General features: G+C 52.6%; 3 protein-coding genes across 5 annotated transcripts in view; 2 read left to right on the forward strand and 1 right to left on the reverse strand.

Moving 5' to 3' along the window:
- OSBPL2 (oxysterol binding protein like 2) overlaps nt 1–6627 on the forward strand; it is a 36342-nt gene extending 29715 nt beyond the window's left edge. Inside the window, exons 11-14 of one of the 2 annotated variants that reach the window (XM_034066743.1) lie at nt 1201–1329; nt 2080–2203; nt 2839–2929; nt 4102–4338. In XM_034066743.1, coding sequence (XP_033922634.1) covers nt 1201–1329; nt 2080–2203; nt 2839–2929; nt 4102–4204 — 447 coding nt within the window. In that variant the 3' untranslated portion in view covers nt 4205–4338. Of the gene's footprint in view, nt 1–1200; nt 1330–2079; nt 2204–2838; nt 2930–4101 lie in introns of both variants that reach the window. The other variant, XM_031046969.2, reaches the window with a different exon arrangement.
- Nucleotides 6628–7405: 778 nt separating this feature from the next.
- Nucleotides 7406–14751, forward strand: ADRM1 (ADRM1 26S proteasome ubiquitin receptor). Its single transcript, XM_034066764.1, has 10 exons — nt 7406–7509; nt 8255–8465; nt 9316–9432; nt 9513–9636; nt 10049–10135; nt 12212–12293; nt 12514–12743; nt 13027–13184; nt 13786–13888; nt 14526–14751. The coding sequence occupies exons 2-10, from the start codon at nt 8256–8258 to the stop codon at nt 14630–14632; spliced, it is 1218 nt and encodes a 405-aa protein (XP_033922655.1). The 5' UTR covers nt 7406–7509; nt 8255; the 3' UTR covers nt 14633–14751.
- Nucleotides 14752–15119: 368 nt separating this feature from the next.
- Nucleotides 15120–24458, reverse strand: part of LAMA5 (laminin subunit alpha 5) — an 83033-nt gene continuing 73694 nt past the window's right edge. For both annotated transcript variants that reach the window (XM_034066586.1, XM_034066585.1), the window contains exons 59-80: nt 24176–24355; nt 23662–23804; nt 23266–23451; nt 22850–22986; nt 22302–22455; nt 22033–22166; nt 21753–21915; nt 21171–21302; nt 20850–21001; nt 20338–20470; nt 19924–20064; nt 19592–19722; nt 19360–19521; nt 19135–19267; nt 18890–19047; nt 18593–18779; nt 18240–18392; nt 17970–18120; nt 17739–17869; nt 17549–17639; nt 16670–16789; nt 15120–16528 (exon numbers count right to left, since the gene is read on the reverse strand). In XM_034066586.1, the coding sequence (XP_033922477.1) occupies nt 16374–16528; nt 16670–16789; nt 17549–17639; nt 17739–17869; nt 17970–18120; nt 18240–18392; nt 18593–18779; nt 18890–19047; nt 19135–19267; nt 19360–19521; nt 19592–19722; nt 19924–20064; nt 20338–20470; nt 20850–21001; nt 21171–21302; nt 21753–21915; nt 22033–22166; nt 22302–22455; nt 22850–22986; nt 23266–23451; nt 23662–23804; nt 24176–24355 (3227 nt within the window). In that variant the 3' untranslated portion in view covers nt 15120–16373. The remainder of the gene's footprint in view (nt 16529–16669; nt 16790–17548; nt 17640–17738; nt 17870–17969; nt 18121–18239; nt 18393–18592; nt 18780–18889; nt 19048–19134; nt 19268–19359; nt 19522–19591; nt 19723–19923; nt 20065–20337; nt 20471–20849; nt 21002–21170; nt 21303–21752; nt 21916–22032; nt 22167–22301; nt 22456–22849; nt 22987–23265; nt 23452–23661; nt 23805–24175; nt 24356–24458) is intronic.

A 24458-nucleotide genomic window follows, 5' to 3' on the forward strand; every position in this document is an offset into this window, starting at 1 on the left:
CACTCTTAATGTTAAGAAGCTTAAACTTGTATTAAAAAGCCTTCACATGAGAAGAATCCAGAGGCCTTGCTTCTGGCTCTGGATTCCATCATGGTACAGGCTTGTATTTTGACTTTTTTTCTTTATATAATAAGGTTCTGTTCATCTTACAAAAATCAACTCTTTCTTTCCTTCCTTCCTTCCTGTTGAATCTATGTTTAGATGGGGAACTCTTTTAACAGTAAACCAGATGTTGACATGGAAAGTAGCCTAAAAGAGTCTTTTTAAATAATGACTACTCAAACCAAACGATTGAAATTAGTCTCTTAACCATATGGGGCTGTTTTCTAGTGTATAACAGGCCCTGCTTAATTTAATAGAGTGTTCTTGAATGAAATAAATGGGTTGTGTCAGAGAGGCAGAAAGAAAGTAGGAAGCGGGGTGTGTGGGAGGGAAACTGACATTGTCACCCTAGGATGTTATTGCCTTAAACTTTTCCTCTGGTGGTTGTAGTTTTAAATGGTTTCCTATGGTGAAATCCTCTGACATTCCACAGTGTGGCTATGTCCTGCAACAGGCAGAGCCTCTCAGATCATCAGAGCAGCCTCTTGAAGAATACTGGGTTTGATTTCAGATATGCCTTATAGCAGTGCATCTGGTAACAAAGGAACATTGAAGGAAGGGTATTGTATTTATGAACGTAAGTGCACAGTCTTTGTAGTGAGAGAAATGGCAGTGATGATAGTTACTAGAATCTAGATCATAGGAAATCAGTCTGAAACAAGGGCAGACCTGGGTTTAATTGCACATCCACATCTTTTGCAAATGATGAAGCAGTAGCCACAAGCGGGCGCATCCTATTTGTCAGTTCAGGCCATTATGAGAACTGATATAAATTGCAGTCTTGGCTTATTTCAACCTGAAAGAGTAATAACCATGTTGGGTGACATGAAGCTATGGCATGGAATAGAATGCAAGTCACAGAAAAGGCTTCTGAAAGACATTAGTTTGCTCTTATAAACAGACATTCAATTTGGTGGGAGACTATTCAGAGGCATCAGGAGCAAGACATTACAATAAGAATGAGAGGATCAGTATACACAGTGAGGAGAGTGTTTAGTATCTCAGATTGGAACAGATTCTTCAACAGTCACTGCAGAGCTCTAGATGAAACTGTTCCATTTCCTTTTGTTCCCCTGCCAAATGTTATCTCTGTTCCAGAGTGAAGATGTTATTAAATCTGAAAATGATGAGGCTGATGATATGCCAGAGGTTCAAGACACGGTGCAGTTCATACCAGGCAGTAAATTACTTTGGAGAATAAATTGTAGGCCACCCAACTCCTCCCAGGTAACCGTTTCAATCAGTCTGTGCGTCGCTGTCGCTAGTGATTTATCCAAGGGAACATGAGAGATGTTGAAGGGAGACCTTGTTGAAGCGTCTGACCTTAGGATGCACATCGACAGGCTCTGGCAGTTCTTGCCACAGCTGCAGAATTACACTACAGGAAGCTCTGTGCTTTGATCCTGCGCTGAGAGCATCACTGCTGTGTCAAAGCTGGTAGCAGGAACACATGCTCTGACTGCAGGGGGCCTGGTGGCGTGGGTGAACGTGTGAGATCTTTGCACTTTGTGTGGCTAAAACAGGGAAACACATTCCCTCTGCTGACCCTGCTGTTAAAAGACAGGCTTCCAAAATGCAGTCACTGGGCAGCTGGACATTAACTTCAATGATTTCAACAAGAGATTGTGGTCCTTTAGGTGCCGGTGGTTTTTTGGTTTGGGTTTTTTTGTGTTGGTGGTTTTTCTTTATAAAAATCACTCTGTTATGTATCAGGTAGGGAGGAAAATCAGTGTTAATCCTCTGAAGCAAAGTGCTTAAAAAATCAAAGCTGTGATTTCCATCCCTTCTTTTGCCTTTCCTTGTCCCTCCCCTCCAAACACGGTTTTGTACGAGCCTAACCTTGATTCCAGGGCAGTCAGTGCGGGAAGGTTTGACTCAGCAATTCCTCTTGGAAGCTCCATTGTCTCTGTTCAGTGGAGGGCACCCAGTGCCACTTTGCCGAAGGAACTTGTGCGTTACCTTTGGTTTGCTTTTCAGATGTACAATTTCACCAGTTTTGCCGTGAGCCTCAATGAGCTGGAGAAGGGCATGGAAGCGATATTGGCTCCCACTGACTGCCGGCTACGTCCAGATATCAGAAACATGGAAAATGGGAACATGGGTACGTGCTTGCTGGAGGAGATGCTTTCACATTAGTAAGTCTTGGGAGGGATGGCTGGTGGGAAGCTCCTGATACAAGTCTTCCGTTTCTCATTCCCAGAGCAGCCTTAACTCATTTTCACCCTGTGGTAATGAACATGCATTTGAACAATGTCTGTTTTCTCCCAGAACATGTGTCCAGAGTGGATCCCAAGACTGCTTTCCTCTGTCAGGGTGTATTTGCACGTTTGCTAGCTGGGGGGAAACTGGCAGGCATGCTCTCTTGCTCTGGAGCTTGTCTGGAAAGACATGTGGTGAACAGACGTGCTCTGGTGTTTGTCACTCAAAACCCATGGCCAAACAGTGAAAGAGTCACACTCTCTGTTATGCTTAATGCGGGTTCTTTCCTGCAGTGTTTCTGAGAGATAAACCACCCAAATGTCATTTCTGACACTGTGTTTGTAGTAGCAACTGTTCTGAAATGACATTTGAGAGGTTTTGGTGCACAAGATTGTTGTTACTCAGTGAGATTTTGTACAGCAAATGCTTTCTCTTGCTTACATGAACTGTATTTCATTTCCCTGCAGTCTCTTCTGTTTTCTGCATTTCTGTTTCCATTTTGCCAAGTAACCAATCTCTCCTTGATGTGTTTGTTAGATGTGGCTAGCAAAGAAAAAGAGAGGCTAGAGGAGAAGCAGAGAGCTGCTCGCAAGGAGCGTGCGAAGGATGAGGTGGAGTGGCACACACGGTAAGGGGAGGGAAGCTGGGCACTTGTTTGATGCTTGGAACGGTTTGGTGCGCTGCTTGAGGTGTGTTGATTCAAGACGGTGTGTTTGCTTTCCTGCATGGCAGCACTAATGTCACCTAAAGCAAATTTGCTGGGTCAACAACTATATAATGTAGCTGGAAGTCGAAATTGCTGATAACTTCTCCAGGACAACGTTATCCAATGTTAAGTGCTGAAACCTGTCTATGAAGTACTGTGGTAGTGCTGGGTTTCTTTGGGTTTGTTTTCTACAGCCTACAGATGTCATGTTTGTATTAGAATGAATAAAACATGAAGTCTCATCTGTTCTTTAACCAAGTCCTGTCCAGCTTTTGGCAGCTGAGTAAGACATGGTGGCCCTCTGAGGCCTTTTATTTCACTCTTGTGACTTCTTGCCTTGGATACCTCAGAAATTGCTTTTTCTATTGCATATTTGAGTGACTTCCCTGTCACAATGCATCAGTGATGTGTGATTTGGAGCCTGCTCGTGCTGGTTCCTTTACACAGATGCCAATGCTCTGCAGTCGAATGCATGCTCATGGCCAGTTCCTGCAGGTGCTTCCTTCAAAGGCAAGAACTTTGGGATGCTCCTGTGATTTCCTGACATTCCAAAGAGATGTTCTCTTCCCAAAGCCTCGAGGAGCAGCTACAGCCTAATTCCAGTTAATGCCTTTGAAAATCTCTTCCAGAAAACAGAGAATTGTTTTCAGTCAACGTGGCTAAAAAGGGAGCATCTGTTCTTGCAGAGTACAGCTCCCCAGAAGCAGGCTCCTTCCTGTTTGGACAGGAATACAAAAAGGATTGTGGAAGGGAGCTGGCATTCCTTTAAAGTAAAATCTAAGCTGGAGTATCAGTGTTCTTTTTATTTGCAGTGGGACAGGATGAAAGCCTTTTCTTTCCTCCTTGGCTTTCTGTTAAAAATAATCCCAGAAAAGGTGCTTTACAAGGTGGTGATAACTGTGTAGGAGGTTTCATGCCTTATTTTTCACACTCAGGCTATTTCCTGAGAGGTTTCATTTTCTAATAACAAATAGCAGTGTGTTTCCCAGTGTTTTAGGAAAGAAGCAAAGTTGGTTTTGTTTCCCCCCTTTTAATAACTGCTCACTCTTTGCTTTTTCCTTGTTTCTTTCCTTTTCCTTTCTTTTGTTTCCCAGATGGTTTCATCAAGGCACTAACCCCTACACTGGGACTTCAGATTGGCTCTACTCAGGTGGCTATTTTGATAGGAATTTCTCAGACTGCCCAGACATATACTGAAGTTACAGAACCCATCGCTCATCTCATCTGGACATCCAGCTCCTAGAGTTCGTTCCAAGCCAGTCACTGGTTTTGTTGATAGTGAAAACCAGCTTTTCTAAGTCAATTTTAACACCAAGTCTATGGGTCAACAATCAAGGATTTCATTAGCACTAATGTTGGATTGCCAAATATCGAGATACTGTCGCCTTCTGTCCATAAAGCTGCACCTGAAATCATCATATTTTCACTAATTTTCAAAGGCACCTTTTGGTTCTTCATTTCCCTCCTTAGTTTCTTTGTCAGGAAGATTCGCTGTACCCGGTAGAGCACATAACATCCTTGAGAACTACATAACCTAAATAAAATAGAGATATATATCCTTGTTACTTAGTACAATAGTGAAGAATCTGAAGGTTTTTGGAACTTGGAGCCGGGATGAAAGTTAACATTGTACCAGCAGGATCAAATCTAGTGCTGTGGATGCTCCCCGTGGAGAGATGCATGTGAGCTCAGTCCGGTATGTAGCACTACGGGGGGACCAGTGCCTGGCCCCTCGGTATGATTCAATAATGGATTGACTCTGGGAAACAAAACCCAGCCTGAGCTTCCCAACATGTAGTTGTCTGTTACAGAGTCTTCACAACCTCGGGACACTGTGAGCATTAAACTGTATACCTGTGATAAACCTACATAAAGCATACGTTAAAGAGCAGGGAAGGGTGCATTAAGAACTGTGCTTTTTCTGAAGTCAAACGCTGTTCTAAAGCTACCAGAAGCTTCGGAAGCAATTGCAGGAATGTCGAGGTGGTTACAATGTAAAATATATTGCTTGCTACCACTGGGAGGCTTAAATCTTCTGCACTACCTTTGGCAGCTTTGGCGCTATGTATGCTTCTAGGCTAAACTCTTTGGAAGCACTTTGGTGTCTGTAGCCACACAGGTTCATATTCTGGGGACGTTTTGGTCTGCATGTCGTTCATTATTAGGTCATGTCTGGTTTGTATGTTGTGAAAAAGCAGAAATCAACTTCCAGCTTTGACAGAGTTCTACCTATTACAAGTTTTCTGTGCGCACGTGATGTCAAGAAGTCAGATTTCTTTTGTTCCATGTCAAACCGTCAAAGCCATACAACCCTAGCAAGGATGACTGGATCGATGCATTCATTGTCCTGCAAGTGAGAACACACTGGGAGGGGTGAGGGGGGACAGAAGCTGGAAGAAATAAGTCCAGTCATTAAAGCTAATCCTAATGTTGCTGCTGCTTTTATCCAAGTTTTTAACAGTACCCAGGTAAAATGGAGAGTGGCTGCAGAGAGCCGTGAGGTCTCAGTGATTCAGCAATCACTGGTGTTAAGCACCAGCAGCTGGAGGAGCTCATGGTGTGATTGATGTCCAGGACACATGTGGCTTCAGCCAGAGAGATGATGAAAGGGCTTCTCTTCCAGCCTCAGGATTAAGAAGCAGACGGGAGTGACTTGTGGAGAGATGCGTTTGTGGCCAGCCAGGCACATCATGGTTGGAATAACGCTAAATGTGGGGGAGATCTGGGTCTTGTCCTCACTGCAGCAACAGGAGAAACTGTAACAATTGAGGGCAGTCTGGAACCTGGTCCTAGCAGCATTGGTCTATTGCCATGCATCAGCCTGTGTGGCTGCAGGTGCCGGGGCTCGCAGCTGGTGTATGGGGTTCAGGGGGCTGTCTCTGTTCCTCGTGAGCACAGAACCCCTTGGCTCTTACACAGACGTTGCTGAGCCCTGCAGGACAGCACAAAAACATGGTTTTATCTGAAAAGATGAACTTCAGTGGCCAGGCATGGGGCTCCCTTCCCAACCCGCTGCAAGTGGCACCGGGAGCCCTTTGTGAGGCAGAGACTGAAAGGATTCCTGTTTAACACCTCCTGGCAGGTTAAAGCTTACCTGAATGTTCAGTGGTGGAGTGGTGTTTGCATAGGACCTGCCTGAATGGAGGAAGAGTCACTGTTAAAGCAGTACTCTGCAAGAAGTGCAAGGTTGGCATCTCTCATGGTGTAAGCTCAAAGCCCTGAAGCCTTGTCATTAGATGAAAGCACAAACCAATGGTTTCATCCAAACCATACAGGATCCTTTTAGGATTTAAAATGAAACTGGGAAGGTTTCGATGGTAGGAGCACTCCATTGGTGGTGTCCTTACCCTCTCCTCCCCTTCTGAGGGTTTCAGGTCAGTTTCAGCCTCGCTCCAAACCCATTCTTCTGATTTATTGTTCATTGCCAACACTTCAGATTCTTTCCCCTCCCGGCCTCGAGGTCTGGGCTTGGTTTCCCCTGGGCCTCCCGATGCTCTCACCACCACCTTTTCTTTCCCATGCAGGTCTCGCCTCAGTAGTTTCCGTGTCAGGACATGAAGAGCTTTGCACCTTTTGAAAGAATGTCACTTTTATAACTTGATTAAACACTGTCTCTACGATGCCGGTGTTGGATTGTGTTGATACAGCCCTGGAAAGGAGCCCGTGGGGAAGGAGCCATAATGAACACTGAACACCCTTTGGATCTCGCCATGGTACCAGAGATTGGTGCGAGGCTGAGCCTGCGAGGGCAGGAGTGGCTTGGGGCTCGTTCAGCCCCGTCTGTGGCCGCACCGATGAGACGAAGGTGATTTAAATGGGGGCAGAGCTCTGAACACCTCCTTGGAGCCTTCGTCCTCCTTCGGCTGCCTGCGGGGGGTGAAGGGGCTCAGCCTTACTCATCCTCACCCTCGTTCCGGGTTGGGGTTAGCTGGGATCGGCGGCTGCGGGCTTGGGGAAGGGAGGCACGGGGAGCAGCTCCTTCCGCCGTCCGGCATGCGCGGAATTCCCGGTATCCGGGTTACGAGGGCAGGAAGCTGCTCCCTGCCCGAACCGGACCATCCAGCCCCGTTATCCCTGTTTATTCCTGCTTCATCCGCCTTTCCCTGCCCGAACCCAGCCGTGTCCCTCAGCGGGGGGGTCAGGGCTCTGCTCTGGGGGCTCCGCGCCCCTCACGGCGGCCGCTGGTGCCGCACACCCGGCTCCGAACGGCAGCGGGGCCGCGGTTTCGGTCCGAGGCCCCTGAGGCCGGGTCCGCGATGCCCCCCCCCCCCCGGTACGGCCGTGACCCGGGGCGGGGCGCGGCGCCGCCATCTTCCGCCGCCGCCGCCGTGACACAGCAGGGACGCCTGGCACCGCCGCTGTGATTGGCAGCGGCGCCGACCAATCGGGTGCGGCCGCGGCGCTCTCGTGCCGCCAGGCCCCGCCCCGCCGCGGGAGGGGTTCCGGTGCGAGGGGCAGGAAGAGCGGAGCGGAGCGGGGCCTGCGGGCGGCGGCAGCGGCAGGTACCGGGTGTGGGGGGGGTGGACCGGGTAGGGCCGGACCGGACCGGACCGGACCGGACCGGACCGGACCGGACCGGGCCGAGCGGGTTCCATCCCGGGCTCCATCGCGGCCGCTCCGCATCCCCCGGCCTGGCTCTGCTCGCCGGGGCCGGCCCGAGGGTTCGTTGCGGCCGTTGGGGGAGCAGGGTCTCCCGCTGGGGGGGGGGAGCTCTGTGGAGGCTGCCTCAGGGCCCGGCTGGGGCTCGGTGCGGGCGGGGAGCGCCGGGGCTGGGCCGCGCTCTGCTGCCGCCCCCCCCCCCCCCCCCCCCCCCCCCTACGGCCCCGCTCCCGGCTGTGTGAGGGGCTCGGCCGGTGCCGTGGGGCGCCCGGAGCGGAGGCCGAGCCCAGCCCGAGTGCAGCGTCATGCGGCCCGAGCGGAGCCTCCACCTGCGGCCGCTGCCGGGCTCTGCCCTCGGGAGGCCGGGCCCAGGCCCCCGGCCGGGCCGCGCTGCGCTGAGCAGCCCCGGGTTCTCCTCCCCGAAGATTGGCGTTAGAGCAGCGCCGGTGGCTGTGCAGGCACCCACCCGGTGCCGTGAGCTGCACTGCGGAGCCCTGCCCGGCTCCTGCTCCACCTCCTCTGGACGTGAAGTTCTGGAGCCCCTGGGGCTGCTCCCTCCTGTGCAGCTCCCTCGGTGCCGGTGGATGTTTCATGTCAAGAGGGGTCCCGGGCAGGGCTCTCACCGCCCTGCACTCATTCCCCTCGCAGGATGTCTTCAGGAGCGCTGTTTCCAAGCCTGGTGCCGGGCTCCCGCGGCTCCTCCAGCAAGTACCTGGTGGAATTCCGGGCGGGGAAGATGTCCCTGAAAGGCAGCACCGTGACCCCGGACAAGAGGAAAGGCCTCGTTTACATCCAGCAAACTGATGACTCCCTCATTCACTTCTGCTGGAAGGACAGGACTTCGGGCAACGTGGAGGATGTGAGTGTGGGGCTGCGTGTGTCAGCGCTGTCTTGTGCCGCTGCTGAAAGGGCTTCTCGGGGATAAATCGGGACAAGAGCACCAGTGTGGCTTGGCACAGTGAACCCTCTGCTCTGAGGAGCACATGGGAGGAGGTGCGGGGAGGGTCGAGGGCATAGAATCATAGAATGGTTGGGTTGGAAAGGACCTTAAGATCATCCAGTTCCAACCCCCCTGCCATGGGCAGGGACACCTCACACTAAACCATGGCACCCAACGCTTCACCCAGCCTGGCCTTGGACACTGCCAGGGATGGAGCATTCACAACCTCCCTGGGCAACCCATTCCAGTGCCTCAGCACCCTCACAGTAAAGAACTTCTTCCTTAGATCCAATCTAAACTTCCCCTGGTTAAGTTTTAACCCATTACCCCTTGTCCTATCACTACAGTCCCTAATGAACAGTCCCTCCCCAGCATCCTTGTAGGCCCCCTTCAGATACTGGAAGGCTGCTAGGAGGTCTCCATGCAGCCTTCTCTTCTCCAGGCTGAACAGCCCCAACTTTCTCAGCCTGTCTTCATACAGGAGGTGCTCCAGCCCCTGATCATCCTCATGGCCTCCTCTGGACTTGTTCCAACAGTTCCATGTCCTTTTTATGTTGAGGACACCAGAACTGCACACAATGCTCCAAGTGAGGTCTCACAAGAGCAGAGCAGAGGGGCAGGATCACCTCCTTCGACCTGCTGGTCATGCTCCTCTTGATGCAGCCCAGGATAGGGTTGGTTCCTGGGCTGTGAGCACACCCTGCCTCTGTCTTTGGGGAGCTGGAGGGAACATTCATGTGTTTTCTCAACCTGCTGCCCTCTGTTCCAGGATTTGATCATTTTTCCCGATGACTGTGAATTCAAGAGGGTGCCTCAGTGCACTACAGGCCGTGTGTATGTATTGAAGTTCAAGGCAGGATCCAAGCGCCTCTTCTTCTGGATGCAGGTTTGTGGGAAGTCGATAACAAAGGTCTTGGAACAAAACCCTCCCAGTTTGACTCGTACCAAGGAGCAACTCTCTTACAGGAGCCGAAGACGGACAAGGACGAGGAGCACTGTCGTAAAGTGAATGAGTACCTCAACAACCCACCAATGCCTGGGGCTTTGGGTGGAAACGCGAGCGGAGGCCACGAGCTGTCTGCACTGGGAGGTACAGTCCATTCTCTGCTCCCACACGTCGGAGGCTTTTGTTTTAACTGAGGAGGAGCACTGACAGCTCCGTAGGAAGCAATTCCTGGTGCTGTGGAGGGTGAGCTGGGGACAGGGTTAAGAGCAGCAAACATGCTTTTAGCAGAATAAAGTGGGCTGTTAAACAGGTTCAGGCTGGAAGTTAAGGCTGCCAGAAGGAATCTCTGTGTTTCCAGTGGATTCTCTGGAGTCTTACCTCTTTATGAAGCCAAGTTGCATTTATCTTTTATGAGCATCATGAATCAGTAAACACTTGAAACTGTTTTTTCCATGCAGAATGTGATGCCAATTAATCTCCTGCTGTTTGAGCCGGAGTGCTGTGAAAAACCAAACCAATGTGAATATGTTGTGTTTCAGAATGTTTTTGTTTTTAGGTGAGGGTGGCTTGCAAAGCCTTCTTGGAAACATGAGCCATAACCAGCTCATGCAGCTGATCGGACCAACGGGCTTAGGAGGACTTGGTAAAATGCTTTAATATCTTTATGCCAAAATGGTATTTTCTCCTGCCAGGTTAAATCTTACCTGCCACTGTTTTCAAGCAGTGCCATTGGTTTGAATAGCGCTTCCTTCCCTGCCTCAGAGATGAGCTGAGGGGCAGGAAATGGTGCAGGAAATGGAGGGTGCCACATTCTACCCAGCACTCATCTTAGGGCTTGATCTGCAAGAACCTCGGTTCTGCTCCTTGCTCCTCTGAATCTTCTGCCTTTTGTTTTCCTCTCCTTTTTTCTACCCCTTCTCTTCCTCCTAAATATTCACTGGAGCAGGGGCTGGGAACTCGGGATTCGTTCCCAGTGAACGTCCCAGTTACAGAGCCCTGGAGCTGCTCACGTTGCCCATGATCCAGTGAATATTTGTGTGCGAAGCAGAAGGAGCTCATGAGGAATTCTGCACCCTCTGGTCAGAGGAGCAGGGCTCGGGTCAGGGCTTTCTCTCCCGGGTGAATCACTGCTGTGTTCCTGAGGGGATGAGGTTCTGTAGTTCCTGCTGTGTTTTGGTCCTGATGCCACCCGTGCTCCAAGCCCAGCAGAGCACTTTGAGAGGTCAGACCCTCGAGTGGAGGCAGGCAAAGGACCACTTGCAGGTGGCAGTGACTGAGGTTCTGTGCTTAAGCTCCAGAGTCTGTTTCTAGCTTCGGATGCAACTCTCGTGTCGGTCGATGCTCAGATGCAAATCTCGTGTTAGCGTTGAAAGGTTCTGTTTTTTTAGGATGTGTTTGGAAAAGATCTTCCTTCTTGAAGCTTCCCAACTCCTGAGACTCTTCCTCTTCTTCTCATCACTTTTTCTCAGCAGCTCTTCTTTCTTTGCTTTTATATCTAGCTGTAAGACGTGAAGCTCACTGCTGTAACACAAAGGAAACCATCTGCTTGCCTCTGCAGACTGTGGTCGTGGTGAATGTGTGGATCTCTTCCCCCAGTAGTCGCCTGTTCTTTTGCACCTGGTTTGCATCTCTCAGGTCTCTGCCTCCAAGAAAGGAGCTGTAAGCTTTCCCAGCAAGGGCAATCAGAGCAGCGTGGGGTGCAGCCGGGTTAGCTTCAGCCTCCTGCTGCTGTGGGGGCTTTGATGGGTGAAGTGTTTGGGAATGGTTCCATAGGAACAGGTCCTTGTGCAAAGGGGGGAGCTGGTGGCCAGTGCTCGCTCTGACCCCAGTGGTCTGCAGCTTCAGTTGAGCACGTTTGCTGTTGGAGCGCTGTTGTTTTGTCCTCTGCTTGCAGGTAGATCCCAGCAGGTGGGTGATGGATGCAGGTGCTGTGTAGGGATGTGCGTCTAATTAGATGTGGTAAAAGGAACCACTGGATGGGATGTGTGTGGTAAATGGAGCGTTTGGCTGTTGTGGCTCAGGGGAATTTAGGGAATGATCAAGTCGCCTCTGCTGGGCCTTTCCCCAGCTCTCTTTAGCTGATGTTCTTGATGCTGTGATGAGTCCTTGGTTGGGAAGTGGGGGTGACGGAGGCTCGTTGCTGGTTTCCTTTGCATATGGAGGTTGGTTCTAAGGCTGTGTTGGTTTCCTGCTGTTTCCTGATCACTGCTCTACCAGGAGCGCTCTCTCTGTGTGCGGTTCTTACTTTGTTCTGCCTGTGAAGTGTTCTCTGCTGATTCTGCTGCCACATCTCTGTTAGGTTTGAAGCTGCAAAACCATCTGTGTGGGGAGAGAGTGGTGGCAACTCTGGTCTTGTGCTGAGGGCCTTGGCCTGCGAGTTTAGAGCAGAGTTGGATTTTTGGGAGCCAGGAGATACGAGGGCTGTGGTACAGGGATCATGTCCAGCACAACCTGAAGTGATGTTATCCTTGTGTACATCTAGAAATCGGGTCCTTTCTAAACCGTGCAGCTCTCTAAGGCAGTTTCTAATAGGGACATGAAAATAGGAGCTGTTCATGTACAGAATGGGGCAGGGGGGTTGGTCTTGGGTCTTTCACCCCCTCCTCCTCTATTTTAGCAAATACCTTTCAGGTACAAGGGTGACCTCTCGAGAGCAGAGAGGTGCAGAGCCCTGAGGAAACACGTTCCTAACTCCCTTCTCCTCTTGTGTTTATGGAAGGTGGGCTGGGGGCACTGACGGGGCCCGGGCTGGCCAGTCTGCTTGGAAGTGGGGGACCCCCGACCAGCAGCTCATCATCGAGGTATGGCCCCCTCTGCTCTGGGGTGGTTGGGCTTTTGTAACGTGAAGGTGCTGCTTCTGTGGGAGGAACCGTGGGTACTGCATGGGAAACACAGTGGGAATGAGGACTGCTTTATTGCCTCTCAGATGGGGCAGGAGCCCTTTGGAGTGTATGGGCTCGACAAGCAGCTTTAATTCCCTGGTTGTTGCAGGGATGTAACGGTGTTGATTGTGTCCCACAGCTCTCGCAGCCAGTCAGCGGCTGTGACTCCATCGTCCACGACTTCCTCGACACGGGTGACGCCTGCTCCGGCTGTTCCTGCGGCTGCGTCCGTGAGCAGCCCCAGCCCAGTGCCCAGTTCGGGTAATGGAACCAGCTCAGCCACCAGCCCAACACAGCCCATTCAATTGAGTGACCTCCAGAACATTTTAGCTACTATGAATGTGCCATCTGGAGCGGGAGGGCAGCAAGGTAACAGTGCTCTGACCGGGCAGCTCTTGGATCCTGGAGCCCTTTGGAGCTGTTTTACTGTCCTGTCCTGTCCCAGTTTGCTTTGAAAGGTCTATGGTTTTGATTCTTCATTCGAGTGCTGTTCTTGGCTGCTTCAGGAGTTGCATTCTCGCTCCAAAACTGACAGAGGGAGAAAGGATGCTAGCAGTGTGCTAAGCATGTCCAGTAATCCTGACTAGATCATTTAGCTTACATGACAGAGGGGTTGTGCACAGTCTAACAGCCAACCCTCTTTTCTTCCCAGTTGACCTGGCAACTGTTCTGACTCCGGAGATAATGGCTCCCATCCTGGCCAACGCTGAAGTTCAGGAACGGTTGATGCCTTACCTCCCCTCTGGGGAATCTCTGCCACAGACTGCGGAAGAGATTCAGAACACACTGACGTCTCCTCAGTTCCAGCAGGTGGGTGCCTGGATCATGGGGGGTGCAGGTTTCTTTCCCTCCTCCCCAGGCCTCTTGCCCTGCTCTGTCAGGTTCCTGGCACTGTTCAGAGTAGGAAGTTGCTCAGTGGAAGTGAACAGAAGGGATGTGCTCTAATGAAGCACTAGTTCTGCCTGCAATTACCCAAGGACAGATCAGAATGTGTTTTACTATTGGATTTGGGCTTTACCTTTCCCTTTATTATGAACACTCTGGCAGATGACAGCAGTAGCACATTCATTCATGGCATGGCAGCAGTCTCTTCTAAGGTCATTTCAAGCAACTAAAGGGAGACGATGCTCCCATTTACAGCCCTTGTTCCTCTTGAATCACTAGCACTGAACTCGGGGCAATCTGTGTGTGATTAAACCTGGTGTATTTCAGGCCAGTTGGAACCAGTTGCACTGATGGATTGAAGTCTATCAATGTGCAGGATTTCAGTGGCTAAAGATGACTGGGTTTAGTTTCAGCTACAGCGACTCCTGTGCAAGGAGACTGGGAAAGGGGGAATGTTTTTACTTGCTGATGCTGGAGAAGCATGATGTGAACTGGGGGTTCTGATGCTGATGATTCCATTTCACAGGCACTGAGCATGTTCAGTGCTGCCTTGGCTTCAGGACAGCTGGGCCCGCTCATGAGTCAGTTTGGCTTACCTGCAGAGGCAGTAGATGCAGCTAATAAAGGAGGTGAGTATCCTGTTGGGAGCAGGAGGAAGTGGTTTGTTGGGGTGGGTTTGTGCACTGCACACAGCCAGGGAATGGGAATGTCAGGATTGGCTTCTGTGTAACAGGCAGAAGCTGGCTCTGGGCTGTTTGTTTCTTTGCAATGGGAAGGTTCATAGCTCAGGGGTTCCCCAGCAGACACAGAGTGTGTCAGAGCTGTACTTGGGAAGGCAGAGAGAGCTCTGCTGAGCAGCCTTAGGCTTGTTTTCTTGATAGAGATGCAAAAACCTCTGGAGGTGCCAGTGCCCTTGTCCAGGAATGGTGTTTTGGTGGGAACTGTTACTGAGTCATGTGGAATAGGTGAACAGAGTGTTGGCTGTAAGACTGCTGGAATAAGTAAGTGTGTTGGCTTTTAGCATCCATTCCATTCCTGGAATAATTCTAGTCTTAGGCTGCCTGCGCACAGTGAAGTGCATAAAATGCACTTTAAATCTATGTCAGAGATACCCAAATGATCGTTGTATTTTGAATCAGTGTCAATAGATTCCTACTAGAGCAACCATTTACTTTTCAAGTAATGCAGCTTAACCTCATGTGAACAATGAACTCCATCTCATAAAGCTCAAGGTTCACTAACAAAACTACTGTGTTTAACTTCCAGATGTAGAAGCCTTTGCCAAAGCAATGCAGAACAGTGTCAAGTCAGACCAGAAGGAAGGAGACTCTAAGGACAAGAAAGACGAAGAGGAAGATATGAGTTTAGATTAAGTTATTTGCTCTTCCTTACAGATACTCCTAGATACTAACTTAAGCAACTGCAGTAGGATTACTAACTTCATATTATGCTTATATAAATCTACAAATAAAGGAATTTTCTTTATCTGCCATACTGTTCTTTCTCCCTCTGTTTAGCGTGCACATGGAGGCAGTACTTGTGTTTGTTGCAGTAGTTACTTGCTGTTCAGCTTTGATGCTTTGAACATCGGGATAGACGAATCATTCTGATTTCTTTGTGATCAAAGGGTTGAGCCCTGTGAGTTATAGGAGCAATGAGCATCTCAAGGACACAGCACTGTCTGACAGCCAGTTTTGGTCATGCCAGGTTGTGGTCTGCAGGGCTGAATATGAGGAGGTTCATCGCCTTCCTGCTTAGGGGGGAGCTGCCTGTGGCAAATACACTTGTAATGTCCCTATTGTGCTGATTATTCCTCTTCCAGTTCTCCATCAGCCTCATACTTGCTCTTCACCAGTAAAGTGAAAGAGAGTAACATAAAACTTTATTCCAAAGTATGTACCAGTGATTTACAAAGACCATCTTTAATACTACAACTTAAAACCAGGTCATAATTACATTTGTTTAAGATGGACATGTTAAAAACCCACTTTACAATATTTACCCTCATAAAAAAACCCCCCACAATATAACGATATAAGTTACAAGTCCATTTCAGAAGCAAGATGTTGTCCCCAAGTGGCTTAGAGATATATATACACACACAAATAGATATATGATGTGTAAGTGCACGAGTGAGCTGCGTGTCTTGGGAGAAAAAGGTCAAGTGAAGACTGCACTACAAAGGGGTGAGTGAGGCTGAGCAGAGCAGGCAATGCTGGGGGGGGGTGAGGGCTGAGGGCCCCCCTTGCACCCCACCAGCCTCAGAGGTAACCTCTATTTCTTCCCCTTCAAGCAACAGCTTCTTGCTTCACACATCAGGACTTTAGTCAGTGTTTCTACCAGCGCTGAACGCAGCTGCAGTCACAGTGAGTTTTGGGTCTTTTGCTCTCCCTCAGCCTATTTTGTTCCTTTCTATTTTGCTTTTGATCCTTATAAATCAATGTGGAAGCCAATGCTAATTCTGTGAGCAGAATCTTGTCCATGTTCCCCCTTGCAGAGCTCTGGAGCTGTGGTGGGTGAACTGAGGCTGCCCTGAAGCAGCTGGGAGGTTAAATGAGTCCTTGCTTTTAGAAACACCAAAGTGAGGGAATTAATCCAGTTTGTCCTAATTGCATTTATTATAAACCAGAAGCTGGCTCCAGCCTGCAGCAGAAGACAGTCTGTGACTATTATTAATAGCCTCAAGTGTTCTGTGAACTAAATCTATGTGCGTTGTGAGTGTGGGGTGAAGGGAGCAGGGTTTAGGACATGATGCACGGCTGCTGCCTGCTTCAGCCCACGATCTGTACAGGATGGGCTCTTCCTATGAGCCATGCGGCAGCACAAGTCCTGTTGCCGATGCTTGACCACCAGGGAAGGACTGGAACCTGTCCTCAGAGCCCACACCAACTATTTGGTTGTGTTTGTGAAAGATGTCCCCAATGTGCCCCCTTCTCCCCACCTTCCCCTTGGATCTGTGACCCCTCGTTGGTTTCTGTCCCCCCGACTTGCGCCTGCAGTCACTGGAGATCAAGTGTTTGACCAGGGTTAATGCAATCGAGTAGGTGATGTCTGGGGCCCAGGAGCAGTGCAGCTTTCTGGTGTGAGGCTGTACACGGAGGTGCACGCACTTACTTACAGCACGGGGCAACCCTGAAGGCCAATGGAGCCCCTGACAGTCCCGGTGCGGGGCAGGTTGATGTGCCTCTGGTTAAGCACCAGGTTCCTTATGCAGCCCATGTAATGAGGGATGGGAGGTAACGGTGGCACTGTGCTGGCCTTGGCTGTCTCTGCAGAAGGAACAAGTTAAAAGCAAGCGTTAAGCTGGCTCGTTACAGGGCAGAGGATGAAGCAGCTCTTAACTGCACCAGAACTGGGATCTCTCTTGGCTTTGGAGTATCTCTCTCCGGAGCGCATCCTTCCCAACTCACCTGGCAGCCCTCCCATGTGGAAGGTGGCCTGTACACTGGGTGAAGGAGGCTGGCTGGGTCCCACTGTGTAGTTGCCTTTTGTGTCCACAGTGACCTGGATCACGTTTTTCCTTTTGGTAACTTCAACAGAAAACAAGAATCAGTCCTGGTTCCTTCTCAGAGAGCAATTCCCCCTCCATCCTTCAGCCCAAAGCCCTGCCCTTCACCCACAACAGCATCTTGTCCTGCTCTAGTGAAGCGGGCTGCCCTGTCCCAGTGGGAGAGCACACACTGGGTGAACAGGGATCAGCTCAGACCAGCTCTGGCTGTGGACAGGAAGAGGTCCTGAAGCTGAAAATGCAGCAGGAGCACACGATGGGTGCTGGGTTGAGCAAAATGAAGGCTTAAAGCAGAGCTGGGCTGAGGTGGGGGCTGTGGCTGTGATCCACCCCCAGAAAGGGCTTGATGGAAACCTCAGCACTTGCTCAACAGCATTAAAGGCTGAGCTGTACCTGTACAGGGGTGAATCCTGCACATCCCCCATCCCAGCCATGGGCTCTGAGCCCTGTGGATACACACTGCAAGTCAGGCTTTCCCCTTCAGCAGGATGCGACAGATGAAGCTGGTGCATCCACAGGGATGTGGGACATCCTGGGCCTCACCAGCTGCTCTGTGACTGGGAAACACCCCATTGCTCCTGCCCACCAGCTCTGAGAGCACTAATGAGATCAGGGACTCTCATTAATTAGGAAATGACTCAATGGCAGCTACAATCACCCGGATCAAGTGCATTCAGGTGGGAGCTGGGGTTTAAATACTGGAGGAAGGGCCCTGGGCTGCCCCCAGGACTGGGGGGCTGAGCAGCAGGAGGGGAGCAGTGTCCCAGAGCTGTCACCTCACCTGTGATGCTGTGCCACTGCCCATCGCAGAGCAACGGGCACGTCACTGATGTGGAGAACTCATCAGCCCCAATGTTTGCTCTCACAGTGACCTAGTGTGAGAGACAAACCCATCAGAACCAGGGAGCTGGGTGGGATGGGCAGGAGGCTGCTGCCTCTGAAAACCTGGGGGGAAACCACCCTCATATTACCTTTGTCTCCTCCAGGTACAGCAGGAGATGGTGCCTTCTCCTTGTGCCAATGTAGAAGATGAGGCCAGAAGCACTGTGGGGCCGGACCTCCAGTGTCACCTCCAAGTCCTGCTCGGTCACCACCGCATCAGCTGGAAGAGAATGGCCTTGGTAAGGAGAGGGACAAGGGACCTCCTGTGAGATGTGTCCCTCCCAGGGCTATGGGAGCCAGCCCAGGCTGCTGTGGGGTACCCAGGGCGATGGAGCCACCATCTGCAGTGAAGAAGACCCCGCTCTCCAGTGCGCCCTCATAGCACGGCATCACCCCAAAGGTGCGTGAGGGGGGACCCAGGGGCCTCCCGTCCAGCTGTAGGTTCCTCAGGCAGCCTTCAAAGCTGGAGACCTGCAGAGAGACCATGGCAGTGAGCACTGAGGGGCCAAAAACTGGGAGGCAAAGGGCAGTGCCCCAGAACTGCGATTGGGCAGCAACAGGAGGATCCTATGGGACTACCAAGCACTTACCGGTATGTGAGCCTTGGCTTTGCCACCTGGGAGCCCTCCTACATACAAGGGTCCTCGGGCCACAAAGAGGCCTGAGGTGTCCATGGCAGCATCTTGGGCTCGCAGCCCATCGATGACCAGCTGGGCCCGGCTCTTGTCTCTGCTGAAGAAGACCTGCAAGGACCAAAGGTCAGTGCCAGGGCTGGGGCTTCCTGGGTTTGGAGGAGCCCCAGGGCAGGGAGACCTCAGCTTAGAGGTTCAGCCAGCCCTGGCCGGGGTTTTACTGTCCCCTTTGCTCCCATAGGAGCATCAGTGTCCTGTGTGTGATTAGGAAGTGATGCCTGCACCAAACTAACCCCCAACCCTCTGCTCACCGTGTGCCACCGCTGGTCCTGGTACTTGTCCTTGCTGCGGATGCGCAGCCGCTGCCCACCCATGTGCACCAGGAAGACAAAGCGGCCGTTGAGGACAAAGAGAGACATGAAGGTGCCTCCCTTGCCTGCCACGTGGAAGAGCAGCCCGCTGGAGGAGTTCAGCTTCACCTCCAGGGAGAAATGGGCCCTGCAGGGACAGGGGAGGTGATGGGAGCATCCTGCTCTCCCACTGTTCTCCAAGGGAAACTGCTCTGCAAGCCATTATCCCTGGGGCCAAGCGTGTGTGTGGTGCCTCACCTCTGCCCAAAGGAGAGTGGGATCCCATCGAATTCCCAGCGACTGCTCGGGGTGTACCCGAAGCGGAAGGTGCCCCCGGCTGTGTGGGGTTGTGGGTCCAGGCGGCACAGCCCATGCTGATCGTGGCGGCGATCCTTTGAGGCAGGTTTGCTCAGCACCTACACAGCACCAGGGAATGGAGTGAGGGGAGCAGCCCTGGCACAGGGCAGAGGTGCTCAGTGAGGAGTGTCAGCAGTAACTGGTACCTTGGGTTTCCGCCTGTCCTTCCTCGGAGTGGCTCTGAACTGCTGCGGCTGCTCACCCCAGGGACAGCTCATGGTGATGTTGATGCTCTCCACGTTCTGCTGCAGGTCCACCACCATCTGTGGCTCTGATGTCCTGCAGGCAGGAAGAGGTCCCTGTCATGAGGCCAGCTGGGAGATGGGACAGGGCAGAGCCCTGCTCTCTGCATGGGGCAGGGAGATGCTCACCGCTTGACAAAGACGTTCCCGATGCAGCCGGTGAGGTTGCTGAGGGCCCCTGGCTCCGGTGACCCCCCGAGCTGCAGGAGCGGCCGCCCATCCTGCTGCTGCCTGCTGGGGCCAGAACCTGTCCCAGTGCTCTGGAGCTCATCATCCACGTACAGCCGGATCCTGTGGGATGAGCAGTGTGAGCTGAGCGGGTCCCCATGGCCACGGTCACCCCGTTCCCCAGGACACGTACCCACGGGTGTCGCTGTAGAAGGCCACGTAGTGGGTCCTGTCATCTGCATAGGCGTTTTCAGTGGTGACTTCAGTTTCTAGCAGGCTCAAGGCCAGCTGGCCCCTTTGGAGGGATACCTGGCATATCCCCTCCTGCAGAAAGCATCACCCCATTGCTGCTCAGCAGCTGAACCCCAAGAAGGGCCCATTTCCCCACTGCCCTCCAGGAGCTCAGGACACAGATCTCACTGTGTATTCAGCCCCTGGCCCCACTGATATCCCACCTTTCCAAAGGGGGAGCAGCACCATCCCCAGAGCAGGAGGTGATGATTCTGCCCCACTGCAGGTGCCCACCTGGGTTGTGTGGTGGTAGAGCAGCCCCTCCTGTTGGCTGGTCCGGAAGCTGAAGCCACTGTAGAAGTCTCTCAGCCCTGGTACGTCCTTCAGGGCCAGGGTCAGGTAGCCATGGCCATGGGTACTGACTGAGCGAGCCACCTGTGAGGGACACCATAGACACAAGGTGAGAGCCTGCTCATGGTGTGGCAGGGTGCTGGAAGGATGACTGAGGTGCTCAGCTCCTTGCTAGGTCTAGGAGGTGCTATGGCCAACCCTGCAGAGCACCTCACCATGGTCCCTCTGCACTGAAGACCTGGGGGTTTATGCTTGTTTCTATGGGAATGAGGGGAGATCAGACCTATCCTGTGCTTCCTGAGCTCTCCTTCCCCAGCAGACCCCTTCCCCATGATGCCAGCCAGGCCTTGTGCTTACCAGCAGGTCCGAGGTGCACCCGTAGCTCACACCAACAGTGCTCATGCGCTTCAGGTCGACGTACTTGCCAAGAGCCTTCAAGCCCTTCATGCAGCCTCGGATGGGCCCACCCGTGGGGAAGAGTGCTTTCAGGCTGCAGAGAAGCAAGTGGTGTTACAAGGACAGCCCCAGATGCAGGATTCAGCCCTGGGCAAGAAATGTTCCTGCAGCCCTTTAAACAGAATGCTTGGGAAGGACACAGGATGGCCACAGGTATCTCCAGTGCCTCTGGCACGAGGCTGCTCCAAAGGAGTAAAGGAGGGACTCAGTGACACCCACCAGCACCTTGTCCCTCACCAGAGATGGAGATGTCCCATTCTCAACAGCTCACAGTGGTGGGCAGGAAATCACCCCCCAGAGCTTCAACAGGGCCCCAACAGCCCTGGATGTGGCTGAGAAAGGGCTGGGGCCACCACGAGGGACACTGGAGGGGAAGATGTGAACTGTCCCACCCCATGGCAGGCTGGACCCACCTGGGGGGCAGTACATCTGGGGGCACACCACCCAGGTAGTAGGAGACAGCGTTCTCCAGGGAGTTCTCCTGCTCCACCATGAAGATGGTGAGACGCTCCAGCCGCACCAGGATGCGCTTCTTGTTGTTCATTTTGAGGAGGAAAATCTGGATCTGGAGACAAGGAAAATGACCTGATGATGATCTGCAGCCTGGGGCAATTAGTGCAGCATGAGGTGTCTGGTGGTTCTGGTCAAAGAACCTCTTGTAGCTCTCGACCCCCCAGAACCAAGGGTCCAGGTGCCCCTCTGGCTGAGGAGCCTCCAAGCAAGCTGCCCCTTACCGCTTTGTTTGTGGTGCTGCTGATGGTGAGGGAGGAGGAGTTGCTGCTGGGTTTTGCCATCTCCAGGCCAGAGCTGAAGTCATAGTAAAGCACCAGCTTCCCATCCCGGATGGCCAGACACAGGAACTGACCCTGGGAGAGGCAGGATGGACACTGAGCCCCATGTCCTGGTTGTGGCACTGAGCCCAACCTTGCCCTTTTACACTGGTGGGAGCAGGTCCCACTGCCAGTGCCCCAATGTGTTGCTGCCCCAATTATTGGGGATTTATCTGCAAAGAGCAGCCCTGCAAGCTGGAAATGCTCCCTGCAGCACTGCCAGCCACAGTGAACCCCAGCCCAGCTCGGAGGGTCTGTGCACAGCTGCTCTCCAAGCTCAGTTGTCCCTCCAGCACCAGAGCAGTGATCGCTGTGAGATCTGCATCCAGCCCTCTTGTGGCTTATGACAACAGTGCAGAAACACTGCTCAAAGCAGCCCTGCCATCTCCAAATCCCTCTTCTCCCCTGTATCCTGAACTGGGAATGCCTGCAAATGGGGCTGGGATTGCCCCAGCCCACCAGCTCCCGAGGGGAGCAGGCACCTGCCTGGTTCTCCAGGAAGAAGAGGATGCCATTGTAGGAGACCACCCGGATCTCCTGCTCGAAGCGCTTGGTGGTGCCAAACTGGCTCTCGAACTTGATCTCTGCGTAACCAGTGCCATCGAAGTAGGACCCATCGGTCAGCCAAGGGTCTCCTGTGGACTTGGACCTGAGCCACACAAGAAGAGGCCCAAGGCATCACTCCAAAGCCAACCGCCATGCTCTGGAGCACCCAGGGGTCACGGTAAGTGCCACAGAGCAGAGCTGCCTGGGTGCACTGCCTTACCTTGCACAGGGCTTCTCAGCGGTGGTATCCAGCTGGAAGGTGTGTTGGAAGTTGTACAGGCTCACCACCTCCTCGTTCAGGGTGTCCAGCTCCAGGCACCCACGGTAGTTGGGATAGCGCAAAGTGGGAGGAGGCTGAGAATGAAACCAGAGCATTAGGGCAAGTTTGATCTTGGTTTCCCCACAAAATCAAGGTGGTTTTGCTGCCAGGAATCTCCCAAGGTATCACTGATAACCCCCAAAACCATCCCTCCCTGTTGCCCATCTCACCGTGAAGCTGGAGGGGTAACCTCCCACATAGAAGACCACGTTGCGTGGGTCGAGGTTGAGCAGCCCCTGCTCCCCCTTGGCCACGCTGTCTCCCTTGGTCTCGTGCACCGTCTGCCTCTCCACGATCACTGACATGTGCCCATACTGCAGGATCCTGCAGCAGGGAGGGGGGGTCAAGATAAGGGGAGGTCCCCAAAGAGGAGCAAACCCTCCCCTGAGCCAAGGGCCTCCCCACACAGCTCTAGCACAAAGGAGTCAGCGCTCAAGTTGTCAGTGCTGCCATAAGGCTGAATGGACCCTCTATGATTGAGCTTCATCTTCCCTCTCCTGCAGCCATCCCCAACCCTCCATGACCTGGTAAGACACCACCTCCCTGAGAGGTCTTTTGAGGTATCTCGGTATTGATTATTTAGGGATGATTGGATGATGGAGTCCAGAGCACCTATGCAAGCCCAGTGCCTGTCTATGCTTGGCCACAGCACTACCCATGATCCCTGCAGGGGCAGTCTCCCACTGAACTCCAATGGGGTGTCCCATCAGTCTCCTACCTGTTGATGCTGATGGTGGCAAACTGCTCTCCAATATCCTCATCAACACTAAGGAAGGCTGGCTCCTCATTGCCCAGTTTGTAGATCCACTGCACTTTGTGGTCCTTGAGCACAATGCCCAGGTAGTCTCCAGTGGCCTGAACACAGGGAGAGACAGGGCCACATGATGGCATTTGAGACAGGCAGGAGTGATGAGTGGTGATCTCCCCAGTGCTCCCAGTGCTGGACTGGCCAAGCACCCCCATTCACACTGCTCTCCTCATCCACCTCCAGCCAGGCTGACAGCTCCATCCAGTGCCTGTGTGTGTTCCCCACAAAGACACTTGGGGAGCAGATGAAGGGTTAGGGGCTGATGTCCAGGACTGATCCCCCACCATGGGCTCCCACTCCCCTCCCCTTGGCACACCCTGCCTCACCTCCCGGCTGCCCAGGTACATGACGAACCGCCCCTCCTCTGCCCCATCCTGCCGCCGCTGCCGGCTCCTGGGCTCGGGGTTTTGGATGTAGAATTTGAGGGATGTATATGCTGCCAAATCCTGCAGGTTGGTGGGCATCCGGACCTGCACACCTGCGCTGCCATTGAACTTCATGGGGACTTTTACCTGGAGGGAGAGAAGCACAGCCCCGTGGCATTGAAACCACTGCTACTGCCTGTCTCATTGCTGCCAGTTCTACCCGGTCAGAGCATTTTCTGGAGTCCTTCCATGAGAATAGGATGCTTCTGTATCCCAAAACTCTTGTAGACACCTCTTCCTTTACATCCCACCCTCAGGTAAGCCTCATGCCCCCAGCACCCCCTCCCATGAGCCTACCTTGCTGGCAGCGTTCCTCGCCTGTGTGATGAGCTGCCGGATCCGCACAATGTTCTCTGAGACGGTGGCATTTTTGTTCCTCCTGTTCTCCAGGCTGCTCAGCTTCCCCAGCAGCAGGGGGATGGTGCTCTCCAGGCTGGACACTGGGGTGGGAGAGGAGCCACGGTTGTTGCAGGTTAGTGAGGAAGGGAGAGGTGAGTTCAGGTGGTTTTGAGACATGCAAGTCATGGGACAGTTGAGAGCAGTCACAGAATGACCCCTAAATCCAGCAGCCTTGATTGGGGGGGGATGACAATGCTCTAGTGCATGCAGTCTCCTGCAGTAAATGTATATGATACAGTCACTGCAAGCAGGGAAAGAAAAATGAATTCCAGGACTTAAAGCACCCACTATTGGCTGTTACCTCCTCTGTTCTTGACCTGAACTGCAAAGCACAGAGCTCTCTGGGGACATCTGCCCATGCACTGGCTCATGCCAGACTCAGCCCTGGCAGCCCAGTGGGCTCAGCACTCACCAGATTTCCTGGCATCCTGGACTGCCTGGTTCAGGTCTTCATTCCGAAGGCCTCCATACTTATCTTTCCACTCATCCAGATTCTTCTTCATGCTGCTCAGGGTATCTTCCACCCTTGCAGCTGTTTCGTTGGCCTCGGCAGCTGCTGCTTTGGCATTCTGAATTGCTTCCTTTGTGTCCTCTGGAAAGAAAGGAGAAAAATCTCTGGGATGGTCAGGAACAGGGGGAAACACCCTCAGGTCTCAGCCTGAGCACAAGGAAAAGAGCAGAGAGAACCAGTCTAG

This window comes from Melopsittacus undulatus, chromosome 10 (genome assembly GCF_012275295.1).
Source record: "Melopsittacus undulatus isolate bMelUnd1 chromosome 10, bMelUnd1.mat.Z, whole genome shotgun sequence".
Taxonomy (NCBI): domain Eukaryota; kingdom Metazoa; phylum Chordata; class Aves; order Psittaciformes; family Psittaculidae; genus Melopsittacus; species Melopsittacus undulatus.

Excerpts from the sequence above, each read along its gene's own strand:
- ADRM1 (XM_034066764.1), top strand. The coding sequence starts at position 8,256 with ATGTCTTCAGGAGCGCTGTTTCCAAGCCTGGTGCCGGGCTCCCGCGGC. Across the intron at positions 12,294-12,513 it reads ACCAGCAGCTCATCATCGAG|CTCTCGCAGCCAGTCAGCGG; the intron begins GTATGGCCCCCT and ends TGTGTCCCACAG. Across the intron at positions 12,744-13,026 it reads TGGAGCGGGAGGGCAGCAAG|TTGACCTGGCAACTGTTCTG; the intron begins GTAACAGTGCTC and ends TTTTCTTCCCAG.